The following is an 18,112-nucleotide window of genomic DNA, read 5'->3' as shown; positions in this document are numbered from 1 at the left end:
CCAAAGATTTTGTTTTTCTGAATTTATCATGTGTGACATATGAGAAATAAAGGGTTTGACCACTAAAATACAGCTGTTTTGCCTAGTCCTCCATACTCTAAGTGCATTTCTGAATAATGCCCAACTTGATGGTTGTACATCTTAAGTTTTTTAAAAGTTACTATTATACAAGTACTAAGAAGTATATTATTGGTGGAACCTGTGTCCCGCCCGCGTGGTGAAGCTTGCTCGATGCCCACATGATCCATCTGCCCAGGACAGGTCTGCTGCCTGACTTCCCTTCAGAGTCCACATTCCAGACCAAAATTGAAAAAAAAAATGGCTAACCTCACCCAGCTAATGGAGAATGAAGTACTCATGACCTTTGCCTTTTATACAATAATTGTTTTTTCAAAACTGATGTTTGTGAGGGTACAACGGGGGTTCAGTGGTAGAATGCTCACCTTGCATGCGGGAGACCTGGGTTTGATTCTGGGACCATACACCACCGCCACCACCACCCAAAAAATGATGTTTGTGAGTTCTGTAACTGCCATCTCTAGAATGACAAGAAAGGTTTTTGCCAACCCAGAAGACTGCTCTTCCTTTGGCAAAGGAGAAAATGCCAAGAAGATCTAAGGACAGATGCCAGAGTAGAACGTGTGCCAAGAGCCGACCTGAATGACCTTGAAAATATTGTGCCATTTCTTGGAATTGGCCTTCTGTATTCCTAGAGTGAACCAGATCTCTCTACAGCTCTCTTGTACTGTAGACTCTTTGTCGATGCATGATGGATCTACCATACAATTGCTTACTTGACACCCCTTTCCCAGCCAAATAGAGGTTTGACTTTTTGTTGTTGGATATGGAGTTACTGTTTTCTATGGCTTACAGGTTGCTGCAGAATAAATTATATGTATAAAGAAAATGATACCACTCATAATCTAATTGGTTGTTTGTTTGTTTGTTTGTTTGTTTTTGCATGAGCAGGCATCAGGAATCGAACCCGGGTCTCTGGCATGGCAGGCAAGAATTCTGCCACTGAGCCACCATCAATCCACCCTCTAATTGATTTCTGTTCAGAATTCTATGCTTCCAATTTATAATGAATATTTTCTTAGATTTTAGACAGGAGAGGAGTGGAGAAATTAAGAAACAGGGAAAGCCTATTTTGAATTTTAGCCTATCAACACTATCCTTCATTCTTGTTCTATATTTGCACAATAATTATTCTTGTCTTTTGTCTTACTCATAAAGTACTTTGTTATAAATTTTGATTATACTATAATTTGTAACTTTTGTTCATACTTCAAATCTACAAAGAGTGATTACATGTAGGATAAATCTACATTTCTCATTTGTTGAAATGAACATATGAAATAAAGAATTTAAACAATAAAAAAAGAAGTATGTTATTGTTTTTCCTTGTAATTTGGACTAAGATGTGTAGGATTTAGCACCTTGTTTTATGTTTCTCCTTTTTATGCAAGAGGAAATATTCTCAAAGCTGTCAAAGCCACAGAGACATTCGACACTTTGTTTTATTAATTCATGAAGTAAGCAGAAATCCTGGCATCTGTGTTAATATAGAAACAATAGAAAACAATGTCTAGCATTGTGGTAGTTAGATTCAGTTGTCAACTTGGCCAGGCGAAGGTGCCTAGTTATGTTGCTGTGGACATGAGTCAATGATACGTGAACTTCATCTGTTGCTCATTATATCTGCGGTCAGCTAGGAGGCATGCCTGCTGCAATGAATGATGTTTAATTTAATTGGCTTCTGCTTAAATGAGAGAGTTCAACGTAGCACAGCCCAAGCAGCTCAGCACACCTCATCTCAGCACTCACAGCTCAGCCCAGGCCTTTGGAGATGCAGAAAGAAAACACCCCAGAGAAAGTTGTTGGAACCCAGAGGCCCGAAGAGAAGGCCAGCAGAGATCACCCTGAGCCTTCCCATGTAAGAAAGAACCTCAGATGAAAGTTAACTGCCTTTCCTCTGAAGAACTAATGAAATAAATCCCCCTTTATTAAAAGCCAATCTGTCTCTGGCGTGTTGCATTTTGGCAGCTAGCAAACTTGAACAAGCATCATGGATCTAGTGTCATTATTTGGAGATCTTTACTATTCTGGTTATTGTGAGATAATCTATCACCTAGGAATGACAAATTATAACCATATCTTTACTATGGCTTTTTAAATAAAATTATGTTTATAAAAATATTTTTATAAAATATTGAATTTCTTTTACCTAGTCTCTAAAGAGTAATAAGATCAATGTCAGTGGGGGAATAAATTATGATTTCTTAAGTAAGACTGTTGGTCACACTTTAAATTCTAGCTCTCCAGTTATTCAGGTGACATAAATGATATTTCATTCACTCTAAGATGCTGTTGACTGTAAGACACATCACTATCTTATGTAAACCAAGAAAGAAAAAAGTACTTCCAGTTAAACTGGTGTAAACCATGTAATTAAAGATGTACTCTGATTCTAGAAATGCTAAAATGTAAAAACAGTGCATGCCCTAGAATCTTTGAAACATAATAGTCTTTAGTAAAAACATGTAGTGAAACCAACAAGAGTGGGCTAGTAGAATGGAATGAGAAAATATTTTGGACAGGCTGGTGAAGCTTTTAGAGTACAGACTTTCATGATGGATGTAACAGTCCCATGTCTGTCAATTAAACAAAATTTTTATCAGCCATAGTTTTTAAGGCACTACAAAAGAAGAAAGCTTAAAGAAATCCTCCCATGCCCCAGTACATGCCTAAATCTGCTTTCCTGGATTCAAGGTCTTCCTTCCTTAGCATTCACTTCTTGTAGACATCTAGCAACCCAAATCTGCTCAAAAAACAAAAATACAAAAACCACAAGTTGCATTTCATCATCCAGCTCAAAACCTTCTGTGGTATAACGTCTTACTGTTTTTGTAATGGTTCCCAAACTTTTCAGTATTAAAATCTATTTTACCAAAAAAATATGTATATATTTATTTACATCTAAAACTAAAGAAATAAAATCCATTTTACTTCTGATTATTTCATGAACACGTACTTGATATCATTGTATTTACAAAATATGTATTTTGAGAAAGGACATAATGACAAAAAGGTGATATTTATTCGGTAACATTGATAATAAATGTGTATTTTATTCATCTAAAACATTAGCAAAATAGAAGCCACCCATGAAAGATTTTCAGTTTTTAGTTTTCAGACCTCACTTAGTATAAGGATCCTTATATTAGCTCTACATGTTCTCAAGGATCCCAGGATCACAGGCCGTGGCCTCACACCTCCAAAATGAAGCTTCCAGCCCTCAGCTTAGTTTGCAAGATCTTAGCTTCTGTAGCAACCTCTGAATGGGAACCTTACTTAGAATGACCCTGTATCCTCCTTGAACATCCAACCCTGAGCTTCCCCTAATAATTTATTGTACCGTTGCATAAAATCACTTTGCTGTTTTTAAACTGGTATTTAAAACCTTCACAGTCATTTATTCTACTCATGTGTGTACACTTTTGTTCCCAATAATTTCTGAAATTGCACCTAAGTAAATCTAATTCTATTTTACTTGAAGATCTGTTAAGAATCGCTTCTGAGGTAAATCTTCTGGACAAATCTAGATTTTATTTATTGGCTTATTTTAAAGGGAGACAAACTTTGCATTGCTTCTTTTTTCTTGCTTTTTTTGTTTTGTTTTGTTTTCTCTCCCTATTGTAGAATGGAAATACAATTAGCAGGAAGGAGTTTGCAGGAAATACAATTAGCAGGAAGGAGATGAGGGAAAACAAATGTTTTCCCTCATCTCTATGATGGCTATATGGGCTGTTTAACTTATCTCATGGCCAATAGGAAATTCATCAAAACCCAAAAAGCTGCTCTGGAGTCAGGATAAACAAAGCTAAGAAGCTGCTGATAATGCCCTTCTGAGCAATCCTTTTTTCTTTTTTTAAAAAACTACTTTTGCTTTATTTGTTTCCCCTGGATTTGTTTTTCTTCCCTAGGAGACTTCATAGTGATGACAGGATAAGGGAAGTGTTATATAACCAAAATATGAATGCAAAGGCATCCTTTTTACTAGGTGCTTTTCACACTAGTGTTAGAGTGGCAAGTAGGTGGCACAGGACTGACTAGTGATGGTTCCCTTTTAAGAACTTGCTAATTGAGAGAGGGAGCCATCAGTGTAAGGTAAGAACTCAATCCAGAGTTCAGGAAATCATGAAATCAAGAGGTACTGGTGAATACCAGAAGTTTGTTGTTTGGGCTTTTACTTTCAACCGAATGTGACCTGGTGACAGCTCTTCTCTTCTGTGTCCTTTCCCTGCACACAACAAAAGGCATGTCTTCCACCGCACCATGGTCCTCCTATTACTCTCAACTTCCTTACCTCTGCCCTAACCTTTCTCCTTTACTCCATCTCCCAAATTTTCCACTGTGTCCCCATCATCAACAAACTACCCCATAATCAACAAACTCCTCTCTATCACCCTACTTTAGTTTCCTATTGCTGCTGGCACAAATTACCACAAGCTTTGCAACATAAAACAATGCAAATCTTACATAGAGATCAGCAATCCTAATATCAAGGTGTCAGCAGGGCTGGTTTCTTTTGGAGACTCTAAGGGAGAATACATTTCCTTATTTTTTCCAGCTTCTAGAAGTTGCTGGCAGTCCTTGGCTCATGGCCCTTTCCTCTATCTTCAAAGCCAGCAATGTAGCATCTTCCTCTTTCTCTCACTCTTTCTTCTGTCTCATCTGTGCCTCCATTGCTGCACTCCCTTCTCTGATTCTCAGCCTCTCAAGGATTCTCAAGTAAGAATCCTTGTGATAACACCCAGATAATCCAGGATAATCTCCCCACCTCTTCAAGATCCTTAACTTAATCAAATCTGCAAAATCTCTTTTGCCATACAAGGTAACATAGTCACAGAGTCCCAGGATTAGGACCTTGACATCTTTGGGGGTGGAGGGGGGATACCATTCTGCCTACCACACATAGTCTCTTTAAAGGAGCATCACTTAACTCTGCAACCCTTGAAGGGATGGATGTTATTACTGAGATCTCTATATATAAAAAAAGGTCTGGAGGTGGGTTGCCTTCCTCGTAAATTCCCATTGCTGCTTCCAAATCATCACTATCCATACACTTGTATGGAAGTCACAGTCTTTTCCTTTGGGGTTAGTTCTTGACAGTGTTCTGCTCTACCACGCCCTTCCATCCACACCCCATAGCTCGCATATTCAGATGTCCTCTATTCTCCCCACTAGCCAGAGACTTTGGCACCTGGCTTGAAGATGGGGGATTTCAGAATCCACATGAATGACCAGAGCTTGACACCTGCATCTTTAATGACATCTAACTTTAATGACAGCTAATGGCATCTAATAGCATCCTATGCCACTTCAGTTCCCACCCCGGGATCTCCACCCTGAACTTTGCCATCACGTGAAACTGTTCCACCTACAAGAAATTTTAAATATCACTAATCCAAGAACCTTTTTTTTTCTATTTGCAACCATCTTACCTTCTAGCATCTCACAGATCTCACCAGAGAAACACTTTGGTCTCAAAAGACCACCAATCCATCAGCCTTCTTTCTCCCTATCTGGCTTGGATTCTTAGTCTATCATGTCAGTCACACTCTTGCCAATAGCATGCATTCCCTTAACCTTTTCAGGTAAGGTAATATGCATGCTTACCTGAGAATATTGCCTTTAACTGTGTATCTCTCCTGCTTTTATTTAAAGCTCAGAGAAACTTTCTCTAGTTATATTTTTGCATAATGTTATCTGTATAACTGAGAAATGCTATAAAACCTATGCATACAAATCACTCTCACATTCTTGGAAGTGTTCCACAGAGAACATTGCACATAACCCTACTCAAAATTGTTCTATGTAAGAATACATGTAAAAGCATTTATTTAGTACCTAGGCCCCCAAAATGCCTTTGTTTTCTTAAGAAACAGTATGCATTTGAAAAACAAAAAAAAAGGAGAAGGAAAAAGAAATGGCACACCTTTTGCTAATGGACAATGGAAATCGTGAATTTATGGTTCAGTTTATCCTTTTTGTTTTGGCTATTAAATCTTAGTCAAATTTATTACTTAACTTCATTAACAGGGCAGAAACCTACAGGGAACATGTGTGTGTTTGCATATGTGTGTATTTCCAGGCTTTCCCTTGATTTGCTCTTCTCTCCCATTAATTCTCTTCAATTCTGACTTTTCTGTGTTCATATTTTTTCATTGTGCCATCTATATTCTTAATGTTGTCACGAATCCTTTGTGGGATATGATAAAATACTAATAGATACTCTAAAGTTGTTCATTCCTTTCTGCTTTCCCAGTGTCCCTCTCCCTCTCTTTTCCTCTGTCTCTTTCTCCTCTCTCCATGGGAGTATTCTCGCCGCGGCAGCCACTGTACTTTTCATTCACTGCCTCTTTTCTGCCCCTATGTTGTTCTGCACACTATGACAACAAAGAGGATGAAAGTAGAATTATATTTGTCTCCTCTGGGCATAAATACAGCATTTTAATTGGAATTTCAACAGTAAGTGGATCTCCATTGGGGCAAAAACATTGATTTCAAGACACTTCCTGAACATCCATTTTGTGAAATGTAGTTCAAAGTTCTTGCTATTAAACCAAGTCACTTCTAGTATCTCTATGGCCAAACCCAAACCTAGTGGTAGATTTTTAAATTATTGTTATTTGCATCTAAATCATACAGTGCTTTGCCAACCTACATCAAGCAGAATAATTTTATAGCAGAATGTGCTTAACGTATCAATAGAAACATTATTGTAAGTATCAAAATTCCGTGGAGAATATCAATGTTTTATGCATGAAATAGCACTACAAACTCTGGTTAGAAGTCTGGGAGAAATTTATTATGGCCATTTAAAGTTTTAGCTCTATGTGTTTTCAGTGATTCCATTGAAATGACATTCAGGAACAAACAAAATTAATTAATGGTGATAGAAATCAGGACAGCAATTGGCAAGAAGGCTGGGGATTAACCAGAGAGGAACACAAGGGAAATTTCTGGGGTGATGAGAATGTGCTATATCTTGACTGTTTGCTACTTGGAAGTATACATTTATCAAAACTCATTGACTTTTTCACTTAGGATCTGCTATTTTTCTGACAAGTGTTGAAGAGGATGTGGAGAAATAGGAATATTCATTCATTGTTAGTGGAAATGTAAAATGGTGCAGCTGCTGTGGAAAACAGTTTGGCAGTTCCTCAGAAAGTTGAGCATAGAATTTTCATATGGCCCAGCAATCCCACTTCTATGTATAAACCCAAAATAATTGAAAGCAAGGACTTGGACAGATATTTTCACACCATGTTCCTAGTGACATTATGCCCACTTGCCAAAAGATGGAAGCGACCCACGAGTCCCTCAACAGATGAATTGATAAACAAAATGTGATATATACATACAATGGAATATTGCTCAGCTGTATAAAGGAATGATATCATATTGAGTGACACCGAAACTGGAATACAGGGCACCAGGGCTGGGGATAGGGAATGGTAAGTTAATTCTTTATTGGTATACAGTTTCTGCTTGGGGTGATGGAAATGTTTTGGTATTGTATAGAGGTGATGTTAATATAACATTGTGAATGTAATTAACACCACTAAATTATATATATATGTGGTTAAAGGGGGAAATTTTAGATGGTATATATGATGCTGGAATAAAAATAAAAAACAACCATAGTACTGTACAACACAAACAGTGAACCCTCATGTAAACTATAGACTATTGTTAGTACTACAATTACAATAATATTCTATTCTCTCATCATTTGTGACAAAGCAGCACACTATGCAAAATGTTAAAAATGGGGGCGACCCAGTCTTGGGGTTTGTTCATATGAAACTTAACTCCACAAAGGATAGGTCAAGCCCACTTAAAATTAGGCCTAAGAGTCACCCCCAAGAGAACCTCTTTTGTTGCTCAGATGTGGCCACTCTCTCCAGCCAACACAACAAGTAAACGCACTGCCCTCCCCCTGTCAACATAGGACATGACTCTCAAGGGTGTGGACCTTCTTGGCAACGTGGGACAGAAATTCTAGGATGAGCTGAGAGTCAGCATAAGGGATTGAGAAAATCTTCTCAACCAAAAGGGGGAGGACCTTTTGAAAAGAGACAAAATAAAGTGTCAATGGCTGAGAGATTCCAAACAGTCGAGAGGTTATCCTGGAAGTTATTCTTATGCACTAAATAGATATCACCTTGTTAGTCAAGATGTAATGGAGAGGCTGGAGGGAACTGCCTGAAAATGTAGAGCTGTGTTCCAGTAACCATGTCTCTTGAAGATGATTGTATAATGATACAGCTTTCACAATGTGATGTGTGATTGTGAAAATCTTGTGTCTGATGCTCCTCTTATCTACCTTATCAACAGACGAGTAAAACATATGGAATAAAAATAAATAATAGGAGGAACAAACATTAAAATAAATTTAGACTGAAATGCTAGTGATCAATGAAGAGGGGTAAGGGTACGGTATGTATGAATTTTTTTCTGTTGTCTGTTTATTTCTTTTTCTGAATTGATGCAAATGTTCTAAGAAATTATCATGATGATGAATATGCAACTATGTAATGATATTGTAAATTACTGATTATATATGTAGAACAGAATGATCATAAGTTAAGATGTTTGTGTTTGTTGCTATATTTTTTTAAAAATTTAAAAATTAAAAAAAATAGGGACACATATGTTGGAATTCTGTATTTCCTGCATCATCTTTCTATAAACTGGCAACTTATCAAATTTAAAGAAAAAGATGTTATTTTTCAGTAGACGTAGATTTTACCTTAATTTAAAATAAATAAAGATAGCTACTAACTCTAGGAAAGTAGATTAGAAAGCAAACGGTAGTATTTAAAAAGTGTTGTAGTAATGTAATTTCTGAAGACTCTGGTAGATCTTCAACATTCTTCCTATTTAAAAAAAAAATCACATTGATGCTAATATTAGCACCCTTCCAGCATGTGATGGTTGACCCAGCTGTGACCTCTGTCACCCTAGTGAGTGCTTCCCCCTACTCCACCAACTCATTTACATCCATTCCAAAATTTCACACTCAAAGAGGGTAATCTTCCTGGAATGAGAATTAAGAAAATTGTTCTTCCAAGAGAATAAGAGAACTTCCCTTCTAAAATCCTCAGTCAAGATTTCAAGACTCAAAAGCAAACGGTCCAGTGTGGGCAATGGTGGCACAGTGGCAGAGGTCTCGCCTGCTGTGCCATAGACCCGGTTTGATTCCCAGTGCCTGCTTATGCAAAAAAAGAAGAAGCAAATGGTCCATGTGTGCATGTCGTTTATTTTCATTCATATTCCTTCCTTAAAAGTTAGAAAATTAGAACATCTAACTCTCTATATCCTTATGACATTTTTACTTCTTTTATTGTTCCTACATCAAAGGGCTTTGGCTCCAAACAATTTAAGTTCAAATTTCAACGCTGCAACTCTTTTTGGATGGCTGGAAAAATGGCTGCCCAAAAGTTATCCATGTTCTAAGTAAGTCCTTGAAATCTGTAAATATTATATTATATGCCCTGCCCATACATACAAAAAAAAGTCCTTTGCAGAAGTGATTAAGCTAAGGATCTTGAGATGAAAAGTTGATTCTTGATTATCTGGATAGGCAAACACAAGTTTCCTTACAAGAGAGAGGCAGGCGAAGATCACACACAAACAGAAAAGAAGGAGGCAGTGTGAAGAGAACGGCAGAGATTGAAGTGATGCAACCACAAACCATGGAATGCCAAGAGCCCTCAGAAGTTAGGAGGGGCCAGGAACAGATTCTCCCCAAAGCCTCCAGGGGAAGTGCACCTTCGCCATCACCTTGATTTTGGCCCAGTGATACTGATTTTGGACTTCTGGCCTCCAAAACTATAAGAGAATAAATTCCTGTTGCTTTAAACACCGTGGTTGTGATGATTTGTTACAACAGCCTCAGGACACTAATGCAACAACTTTCTAGCTATGTGAACTTGGTCAAATTATTAAGCTTCTCTAAGCCTTATTTGCACATCTGTGAAATAAGAGAATAATAATAATAGTATGATTCATTTAGAATTAAATCAGATGGTATATAAAGAGTACCTTGCACAATTAACTTGTATATAATAATTGCATAATAAATGTTGGCTATTATCTTAATTTTCTAGAGCTGCTTTCAGAAACATCACCCAATGGGTTGGCTTAAATGATGGGAATTTAGCAGAAACCCAAAGTCAAAATATCAGCTAAGCTTACTCTGTCTCTGGAGATACTTTCTGGTACTAGCTTCGAGCAATCCTTGGGGTTCCTTAGCTTCTATTTCTGTCTCCCGTCAGATGGTAATGCCCTTTCCTGGTCTCTGTAATTTCCTCCAGTAATCCAGATTAAGGGCCACTTTTCTTCAGTCAAGCCACACCTTAACTAAAAATAAAATCTTCAGGAGGTTCTATTTACAGTGGGTTCATACCTACAGGAATGCAGATAAAGATTAAGAGCCTGTCTACATGTGATTGTGAAAACTTTGTAACTGACACTCCCTTTATCCAGTGTATGGGCAGATCAGTAACAAAATAAAAACAAATAACTAAATAAATAATAGGGGTATTTAAAAAACATAAGAGGTATGGGGTGTTTTGGGTGTTCCTTTTTATTTTTATTTTTATTTTTGGGGAGTAATGAAAATGTTCTGAAATTGATTCTGGTGATAAATGCACAACTATATGATGATGAAACTGTGAGCCATTAATTGTACACTTTAGATGACTACATGGTATATAGCTATAGCTCAGTAAAAAAGCAAGAGGAAGGAACAAATGTGCAACACCATTACAAGAAATTAATAATAGAGTGCTATGTGGGGAAAAATGTACCTATTGCAAACCAAGACTGCAGTTAACAGTAATATATTAATATTCTTTCAACAGCAGTAACAAATGTACCACATCAATATTAGGGGTCGATAATATGATGAATAAAAGATATGGAACGTTTTGGGTTTTCTCTTTTTTCCTGGAGTAATAATGAAAATGTTCAAAAATTGACCATGGTGACAAGTGCACAGCTATATGATAATATTGTGAGCCACTTGATTGTACACTGTGAATGGATTGTATGGTCTGTGAATATATCTCAATAAAATTGCATTAAAAAAGAAAAAAGAGAACATGTCTTATTTGGGTATATAATTCAATTGAGCACAGCTATGTCAATGAGAAGGAGGAGAAGAATCTATCTTTGATTCCTCTCTTAACCTCACTCCCCTACCATCAAACCCATCAGTGATTCTGGGTGACTGTATGTCTAAAGCATTTTCCAAACCTTTAAATTTCCTTTGGCTTCACTACTACCACCTTGGACAAGGGTTACCATCATCTTTTACCTGAAATACTGTGATAACGTAGCTGGTCTCTCTACAATCCACACAGCAGCCACAGTGATATTTAAGTGTAAATGGATCATATTGTTATAGGTTATCTATTGCTGCAAAACACATTACCCCAAAACTCAGTGACTTAAAACAATAATCAAGTATTATCTTTTGGTTTCTGCAGTTCAGGAATTCAGGAATGGCTTAGTCTGGCATGGGCTATGGCTTGGGATATTTTGTGAGGTCTCAATTAACAGATTGGCCAAGACTGCAGTCATCAGACCACTTGACTGAGGCTGGAGGATTCACTCCCAAGGTGGCTGTCTCACGTGGTCAGCAAGATGGTACTGACTATTGGTGAGAAACTTCATTTCCTTGTCATATGGACGTGTCCATAGGGCAGCTTGAGTGTCCTCGTAGCATGGCAGTTGGTCTCTCCCAGAGCAAGTAAAACCAAGAGAATAAGGCAGATTAACATATTTTTCAGGATCTAGCCTTGGAGGGTTCATACCATCACTTCAATTTTAATAAATATTGATGGGAACATCAATTCTCCATTAAGCTTGGTTTAGCCATAATTGATTTGAAAATATCTGATGCATAAACATAGAAAATAAATAACAGTGGTGACATTTACATCATGTTTTGTCTCTTGATAAATGGAATATCCAGGAACCAGCCCCTTGTCATTCGCATCCTCCCAGTCTTCCAGCAGCCCTGAAATTCTACTGCCCATGCAGGTCAGGGTTTGCCCCATTGATCTTTCCAGGACAGGGTATAATATCAGTGGGAGTGGAAGGAGTAGCCAGTCACATATACCCAGTGAACCCCTTAAACTTTACTCATTCATTTAATCTGCCACTTAGTCATTCAACAATTATTGAGCACTTACTTTAAATAGACAGGCATGGGGATACAGGGATAAACAAAATACAGTTCTAGCCCTTGATGAACTCATGTTATACTGGAGAAACATAGAGAATCGCAATTCAGTATGTAAATAATATGATACAGAGACACCTAAATTCAGGGAAAATACAACAAAATACCTGGACTGGAACTTTATGTTGACTAATTGTAAAGAACAAAAAAATTCAAGGAAATATTAGCAAGTATAAGGCTGGTATCCATCAACTACAAACCTTGGCCCACAATTGGCTGTTATTAGAGTTATAAGATCTCTTCAAGACTAGTTTCTACCATGATTGAAAACAGGAAAACCATTTTCCTTTAGTGATACTTCTCCCAAAGAAAAATCTAAATCAAACGCCAATCTACTGTTTAAATTGCTTAAGTAGCTCTTTCATCATGGTACTTGGAGGATGTATTAATAGAACAAGCTATGTCTTTTGCATTCCTATTCTATCAAGTGGGAGTGGATAATGAAGGAAATTTGCCTTTGTGAACTGATTTTCATGACAAAATTTGCTGGTGAGAGACACAGTTTGACAACTAAGATATAACTGAACTTCATGGAGAACTACATTTCTCCATGAGGTCTCAAATGTTTCTAAACTCTAAATTAAATTGTTTAGTTATACATTTAACAAATCACCCTCAAGAGAGCCCCCCAAAAAAGACAAAGTTCACATGCAAAGAACCTAGAAGCAAACTCTTATCTTGACACATGATCAATAAGAGAATGTGGCCATGTTTCCATAAGATCCATAAAATTATCTTCTTGGATTACTGGTAAGTCTTCCCTTTTACAACCAGGGTATCATAATTCAGACCTTCCCGTACCCCATGTAGGTATCTCCTTGAATTATTTCTGATTACCTAGTGCCAACACAGAATTCATCTCTCCCTAATACCAGCCCCTGAGTACTATCCTATCCTTTGAAGTTTCTGTAAACCCTGCCCATACCTTTGCAAACAGTTCCAAATTTAAATGTTCCATCAGTTTCCTATTGAGACCCTGACTTATAAACTTGGAAAGGTAGATATGGATCAAGTATGTACAACAGAACTCTTTCCATTCCATTTCTTATAATAAATATGTTGTGTACTTCTTCAAATACACTTTTGGTGTTCTGTATCTTAATCTGGGTGGTATTAAGATGTAAAGTTTCATTGAGCTCTCCTTCACTTCCCCTTGGGAAAAGACTACATGATAGAAGAAAGGACATAGCCACATGTTATAACAATTAGGACCCCCAGAAAGTTGGAAGACCAGGGAAAATTCTGTTTTGTCTCACACATTTGGCATAGCTCTGCCATAGAGTGCTCCTTTTAAATTATTATTTCTGCACTTTTGCATCCAAAAAATACAGTCAAATACTTTTGCCAATTTTTCTGTTGCCATCATGAAAAGTACGCTTGGAAACTGACCATAAGTCAAGCATACAGGAACAATTAATATTTAGTTTTTGTCTCAGAAATTATGGTCATTATTTATTTTTTGCCATTTGCTATAAAAGCACTGTTTGCTTTAGGAAACAAACATTGTTCATAGAATGTCAAGCAAATGTTTTCCATGCACACAGGTTGTTTATGTGGTAGAGTCATTAGCATTTTGATTTATGCTTTTTGTGTACAAATTTTGGCACCCACCTTGGGCCAAGTTCCAGAACTCAGGGAACATGAGCGTATGGCTTTGCTCCTCTTATACTTCATTTGCTCCATGAATGTTTATGACATAATTACTACTTGACAAACTCTCTGCTGTGTCCTCCGTGGAAAGTCAAGAACATGAATTCAATTTGATCCTCTCTTTGAAAAGTCTGTCAGAGTGTAAATATGGATCTATACCACGGTGGGCCTGGGGCAGGCCTTGAGAGATGTCACCTACAGGAGTCACCATTTTACCAAGATGATTTTTAAGTTATGAGCTGTGAAGGCCCCTTTATTACTAATATGGAAATTGTGGAAAGCGTAAGTCCATATATCTTTACCCAGTTTTCTCTGATTCAAATGTAACTGTGTTTTCTTTTGTTTTACATATTGATTGAAAGTCCTGTCATTGGAACAAAGGGTTTGAGGGCCTGAAAATATAAGAAAACCCATAATCTTAAGCAAGAGTTCCCAAACCTGGCTCACCACCACAAGCAAATAGAAAGAATTTTAATTGAAGGCGTATACAAGTTTTACTGCAATTAAATTGAACAAAATCTCTTGGGGATAGGACCTAAGATTCTGCATTTTTAACAAGCTCTTCAGATAATTATCAAGCATGTAGGCTGGCACATGTGAAACCATTTATCTGGACCAAAACATTTTTAAGCTTTAGAATCTCTGTAATATCTTTTTTCTTTTTTTTTACTTTTTTTTATTGTATGATATAACATACATACAAAGCAAATAAAGAAGAAAGTGATAGTTTTCAAAGCAAAAGCACTCTTCAACAGGTAATTACAGGATAGATCCCAGAGTTTGTCATGGACTACCATACCATCCTCTCAGATTTTTCCTTCTAGCTGCTCCAGAACATAGGAAGCTAGAAGGAATAAATATTTTTTTATCATCACAATTGACTTTTTTTCTTTTTGTGAAAAATAATATATATACAAAAAAGCAATAAATTTCAAAGCACAGCACAACAATTAGTTGTAGAACAGATTTCAGAATTTGGTATGGGTTACAATTCCACAATTTTAGTTTTTTTCCTTCTAGCTGCTCTAAGATATTGGACACTAAAAGAAATATCACTTAAATGATTCAGTAATCATATTCATTTGTTAAACCTTAACTTCTCTGTATAACTCCGCCATCACCTTTGATCTTTCTGTCCTGCTCTTTAGGGATAGTTGGGCTATGGCCATTCTAACTTTTTCATGTTGGAAAGGGCTGTCAATAATATGGGGCAGAGAGATGGAACTAGCTGATGCTCTGGAAAGGCTAGACCCTCTAGGTTTCAGGACTTATGTGGTCCAGGAATTCATCTGGAGGTTGTAGGTTTCTGGAAAGTTACCGTGGGGCATGGAACCTTTGTAGAATCTTATATATTGCCTTAGGTGTTCTTTAAGATTGGCTGGAATGGTTTTGGTTGGGGTTTGGTAAGTTATTTAGTATAGTGATGTCCAACTGAACTTTGTGTAAAAACGACCTCCAGAGTAGCTTCTCAACTTTATTTGAATTCTTTCAGCAGTATCTCTCAGCAGATACTTTTCCAGCTACACTTCTTTCTCCCTTTTTGGTCAGGATGGAATTGTTGATCCCACAATACTAGGGCTGGACTCATCCCTGGGAGTCATCTCCCATGCTGCCAGGGAGATTTTCATCCCTGGATGTCATGTCCAGTGTAATGGGGAGGGCAATGATTTCACTTGCAGAGTTGGGCTTAGAGAGAGTAAGGCCACATCTGAGCAACAAAAGAGGTCCTCCAGAACTAACTCTTAGGTATACCTATAGGTAGGCTAAGCTTCCCTGCCATATACATAAGCTTCACATGAATAAGCCTCAAGATCAAGGGCTTGACCTAATGGTTTGGGTGTCCCTAATGTTTGACACGGTATCAGGGGTTTCCCCAGTGCTAAAGTTTAATGGTACATGTTTTTTCTCCCATCCATCAGGGGACTTTGCCAATACTTTTTTATTATCTGCTTACTATATTCTAGAATGTATCCAGGCATTACATTAAGCCATACAGGATTAAAGGCCCTCATTCTTATTCTAGGCTACCTACGTTTCAATTGTTCAAATGCACTATCCAGATAGGTTGAGTTAGATTATGTGCTACAGAAAATTTAGGTTCTGGACAAAATAAACCTTTCTTCCTTTGGTCTCAAAGAGCAGGTACAGTTCAAAAACATAGACAATGTCTTCTTACCCCTGTGTCCTGAATTACCTTAATTCCGGCCTGATTGGCTTCATTTTTCTTTCTAAATATGAGTTATAAATATATAAAACGTCCTCTCAAAATCCAAAAATAGTAACTATCACTCCAGACTAAATGTGTCTGCTATAAAAGCTTACAATCTAGGACTCTATTTTCTTATAAGTATTTTCTGAAGGAGACAATATAATAATTGTTCTTTCATTTCTGGCTTATTTTGCCTCACCAAATGCCCCACAGGTACATTCACATCGTTGCTCACAACTTCATTCCTTTTTGTGGCGGCACAAAATATTTGATCACATGTATACCATCGTTTGCCATTCTACTTCTCAGTCAGTGCATACTTTTGCCACCTGCATTGATTAGGCATCATGTATAATGCCCAAAGTCCACAGTCCATCAACACTCTCAATTTTAGATAATTTCATTGTTCCCAAGAGAAAAAAAACCAATGAACACACCCTCGCCAAATAGGAAATCTAAACCTCCTCTTAACTCCTGTCTCTCCCCCCATTATTTACCTCTGCTGCTGCTGTGGTACAGCTGATGTTTTCCTTTTGAACATAGCCCATAGCATGCAATAGCAGTTTTCCCCTGTACCCTGTGCTTAAACACTCTTTGTACATGAATCATACCTGTAAAGCAGTTCTTGCAAGAACGTATTTATATTTCTAGTGTTAATCAATGGGAGACATAGGTCTATACAACCCCTTTCAATCATGTTCACCTTCAATATGGTAATATTACTTATAGACCCACTAGAGAACTGCCTTCACTTCTATCTATTCCCTTACATTTGAGTTCAACCTCGTTAATTAACCATTCACCCTCTCTAGCTTCTAGCTATCTCTAAGTCCCTTATATTCTGTATTCTAAGCCTCTGATTCTACCTCTGGGAGTACCTTTTATAACACACTATTCTAGTTTGGTAGCTGCTGGAATGCAATATACCAGAAACGGAACAGCTTTTAAAAGGGGGAATTTAATAAGTTGCTAGTTTACAGTTCTAAGCTGTGAAATTGTCCAAATTAAAACAAGTCTATAGAAGTGTCCAATCTAAGGTATCCAGGGAAAGATACCTTGGTTCCAGAAAGCCGATGACATTCAGTGTTTCTCTCTCAACTGGGAAAGCACATGGCGAACATGGTGATGTCTACTAGCTTTCTCTCCAGGCCTCTTGCTTCATAAAGCTCCCCGGCAGCTTTCTCCTTCTTCATCTCCAAAGGTCACTGGCCAGTGCGCTCTGTGATTGTCTCCTCATTCTGTCGTGGTTCTGGGGCTCTCTCCTCATTCTCAAAAGGCACTCTCTCCAAAATGTCTCCTCTTTTATAGAATTCCATTAAACTGATCAATACTCACGTAGAATGGGTGGAGACATGTCTCCATCTAAACAAGTTTAATACCCACAATTGATTGAGTCATATCTCTATGGAGATAACTCAATCAAGTTTCCAGCCTGAGATACATGCCCAGTTATCCTGTATGTGCCTCAATGCCTGGATTTGTGCAACAGATGGCTTCCCACTTTCTCAGATGATCATTTCCTTCATAATTATCTGAAGCTTAATAATGGGGCTGTATTTACAGAGAACAGTATGTATCTCTGATAGATTTGGGGATGATTTTTTAAATGTTTTTTCCCTATGCTTCTTGACATTTTCCATTTTCTTCTGTTTTCATTCATTATTCATTACAAATTATTTATTAAGCATCTAGTATGTGTCACTTGCTATGCTGTTTCATTAATAAATAATAGAGATTGAAATTTTAATAATACACTAATTAGCATAAGAAACCAACTGAGAAATCTGTCTACTTTTTAAGGAAAAATTTTAGAAAGGCATTCTTCACTTTTTATTATAGTCTGGTTCTTGGCCTCCTCCATCATAAAAATCATATGATATATATATATATACACTTCCTGGGAGCTCATCAAAATCTATTTAATCAACTGC

The 18,112-nt window shown here is 37.3% G+C and overlaps 1 protein-coding gene across 1 annotated transcript; it reads left to right on the top strand.

Moving 5' to 3' along the window:
• The first annotated feature begins 318 nt into the window (after positions 1-318).
• Positions 319-618, top strand: LOC143676044 (microsomal glutathione S-transferase 1-like). Its single transcript, XM_077151872.1, has 2 exons — positions 319-392; positions 504-618. The coding sequence occupies exons 1-2, from the start codon at positions 319-321 to the stop codon at positions 616-618; spliced, it is 189 nt and encodes a 62-aa protein (XP_077007987.1).
• The last annotated feature ends 17,494 nt before the right edge of the window (positions 619-18,112 follow it).

Source organism: Tamandua tetradactyla, chromosome 3 (assembly GCF_023851605.1).
Source record: "Tamandua tetradactyla isolate mTamTet1 chromosome 3, mTamTet1.pri, whole genome shotgun sequence".
In the NCBI taxonomy this organism is placed as follows: Eukaryota; Metazoa; Chordata; class Mammalia; order Pilosa; family Myrmecophagidae; genus Tamandua; species Tamandua tetradactyla.
The sequence above is the reverse complement of the archived record's forward strand: the minus strand, read 5'-3'. Positions and strand labels throughout refer to the sequence as shown.

Excerpts from the sequence above, each read along its gene's own strand:
- LOC143676044 (XM_077151872.1), top strand. The coding sequence starts at position 319 with ATGGCTAACCTCACCCAGCTAATGGAGAATGAAGTACTCATGACCTTT. Across the intron at positions 393-503 it reads TATACAATAATTGTTTTTTC|AAAAATGATGTTTGTGAGTT; the intron begins AAAACTGATGTT and ends CACCACCACCCA.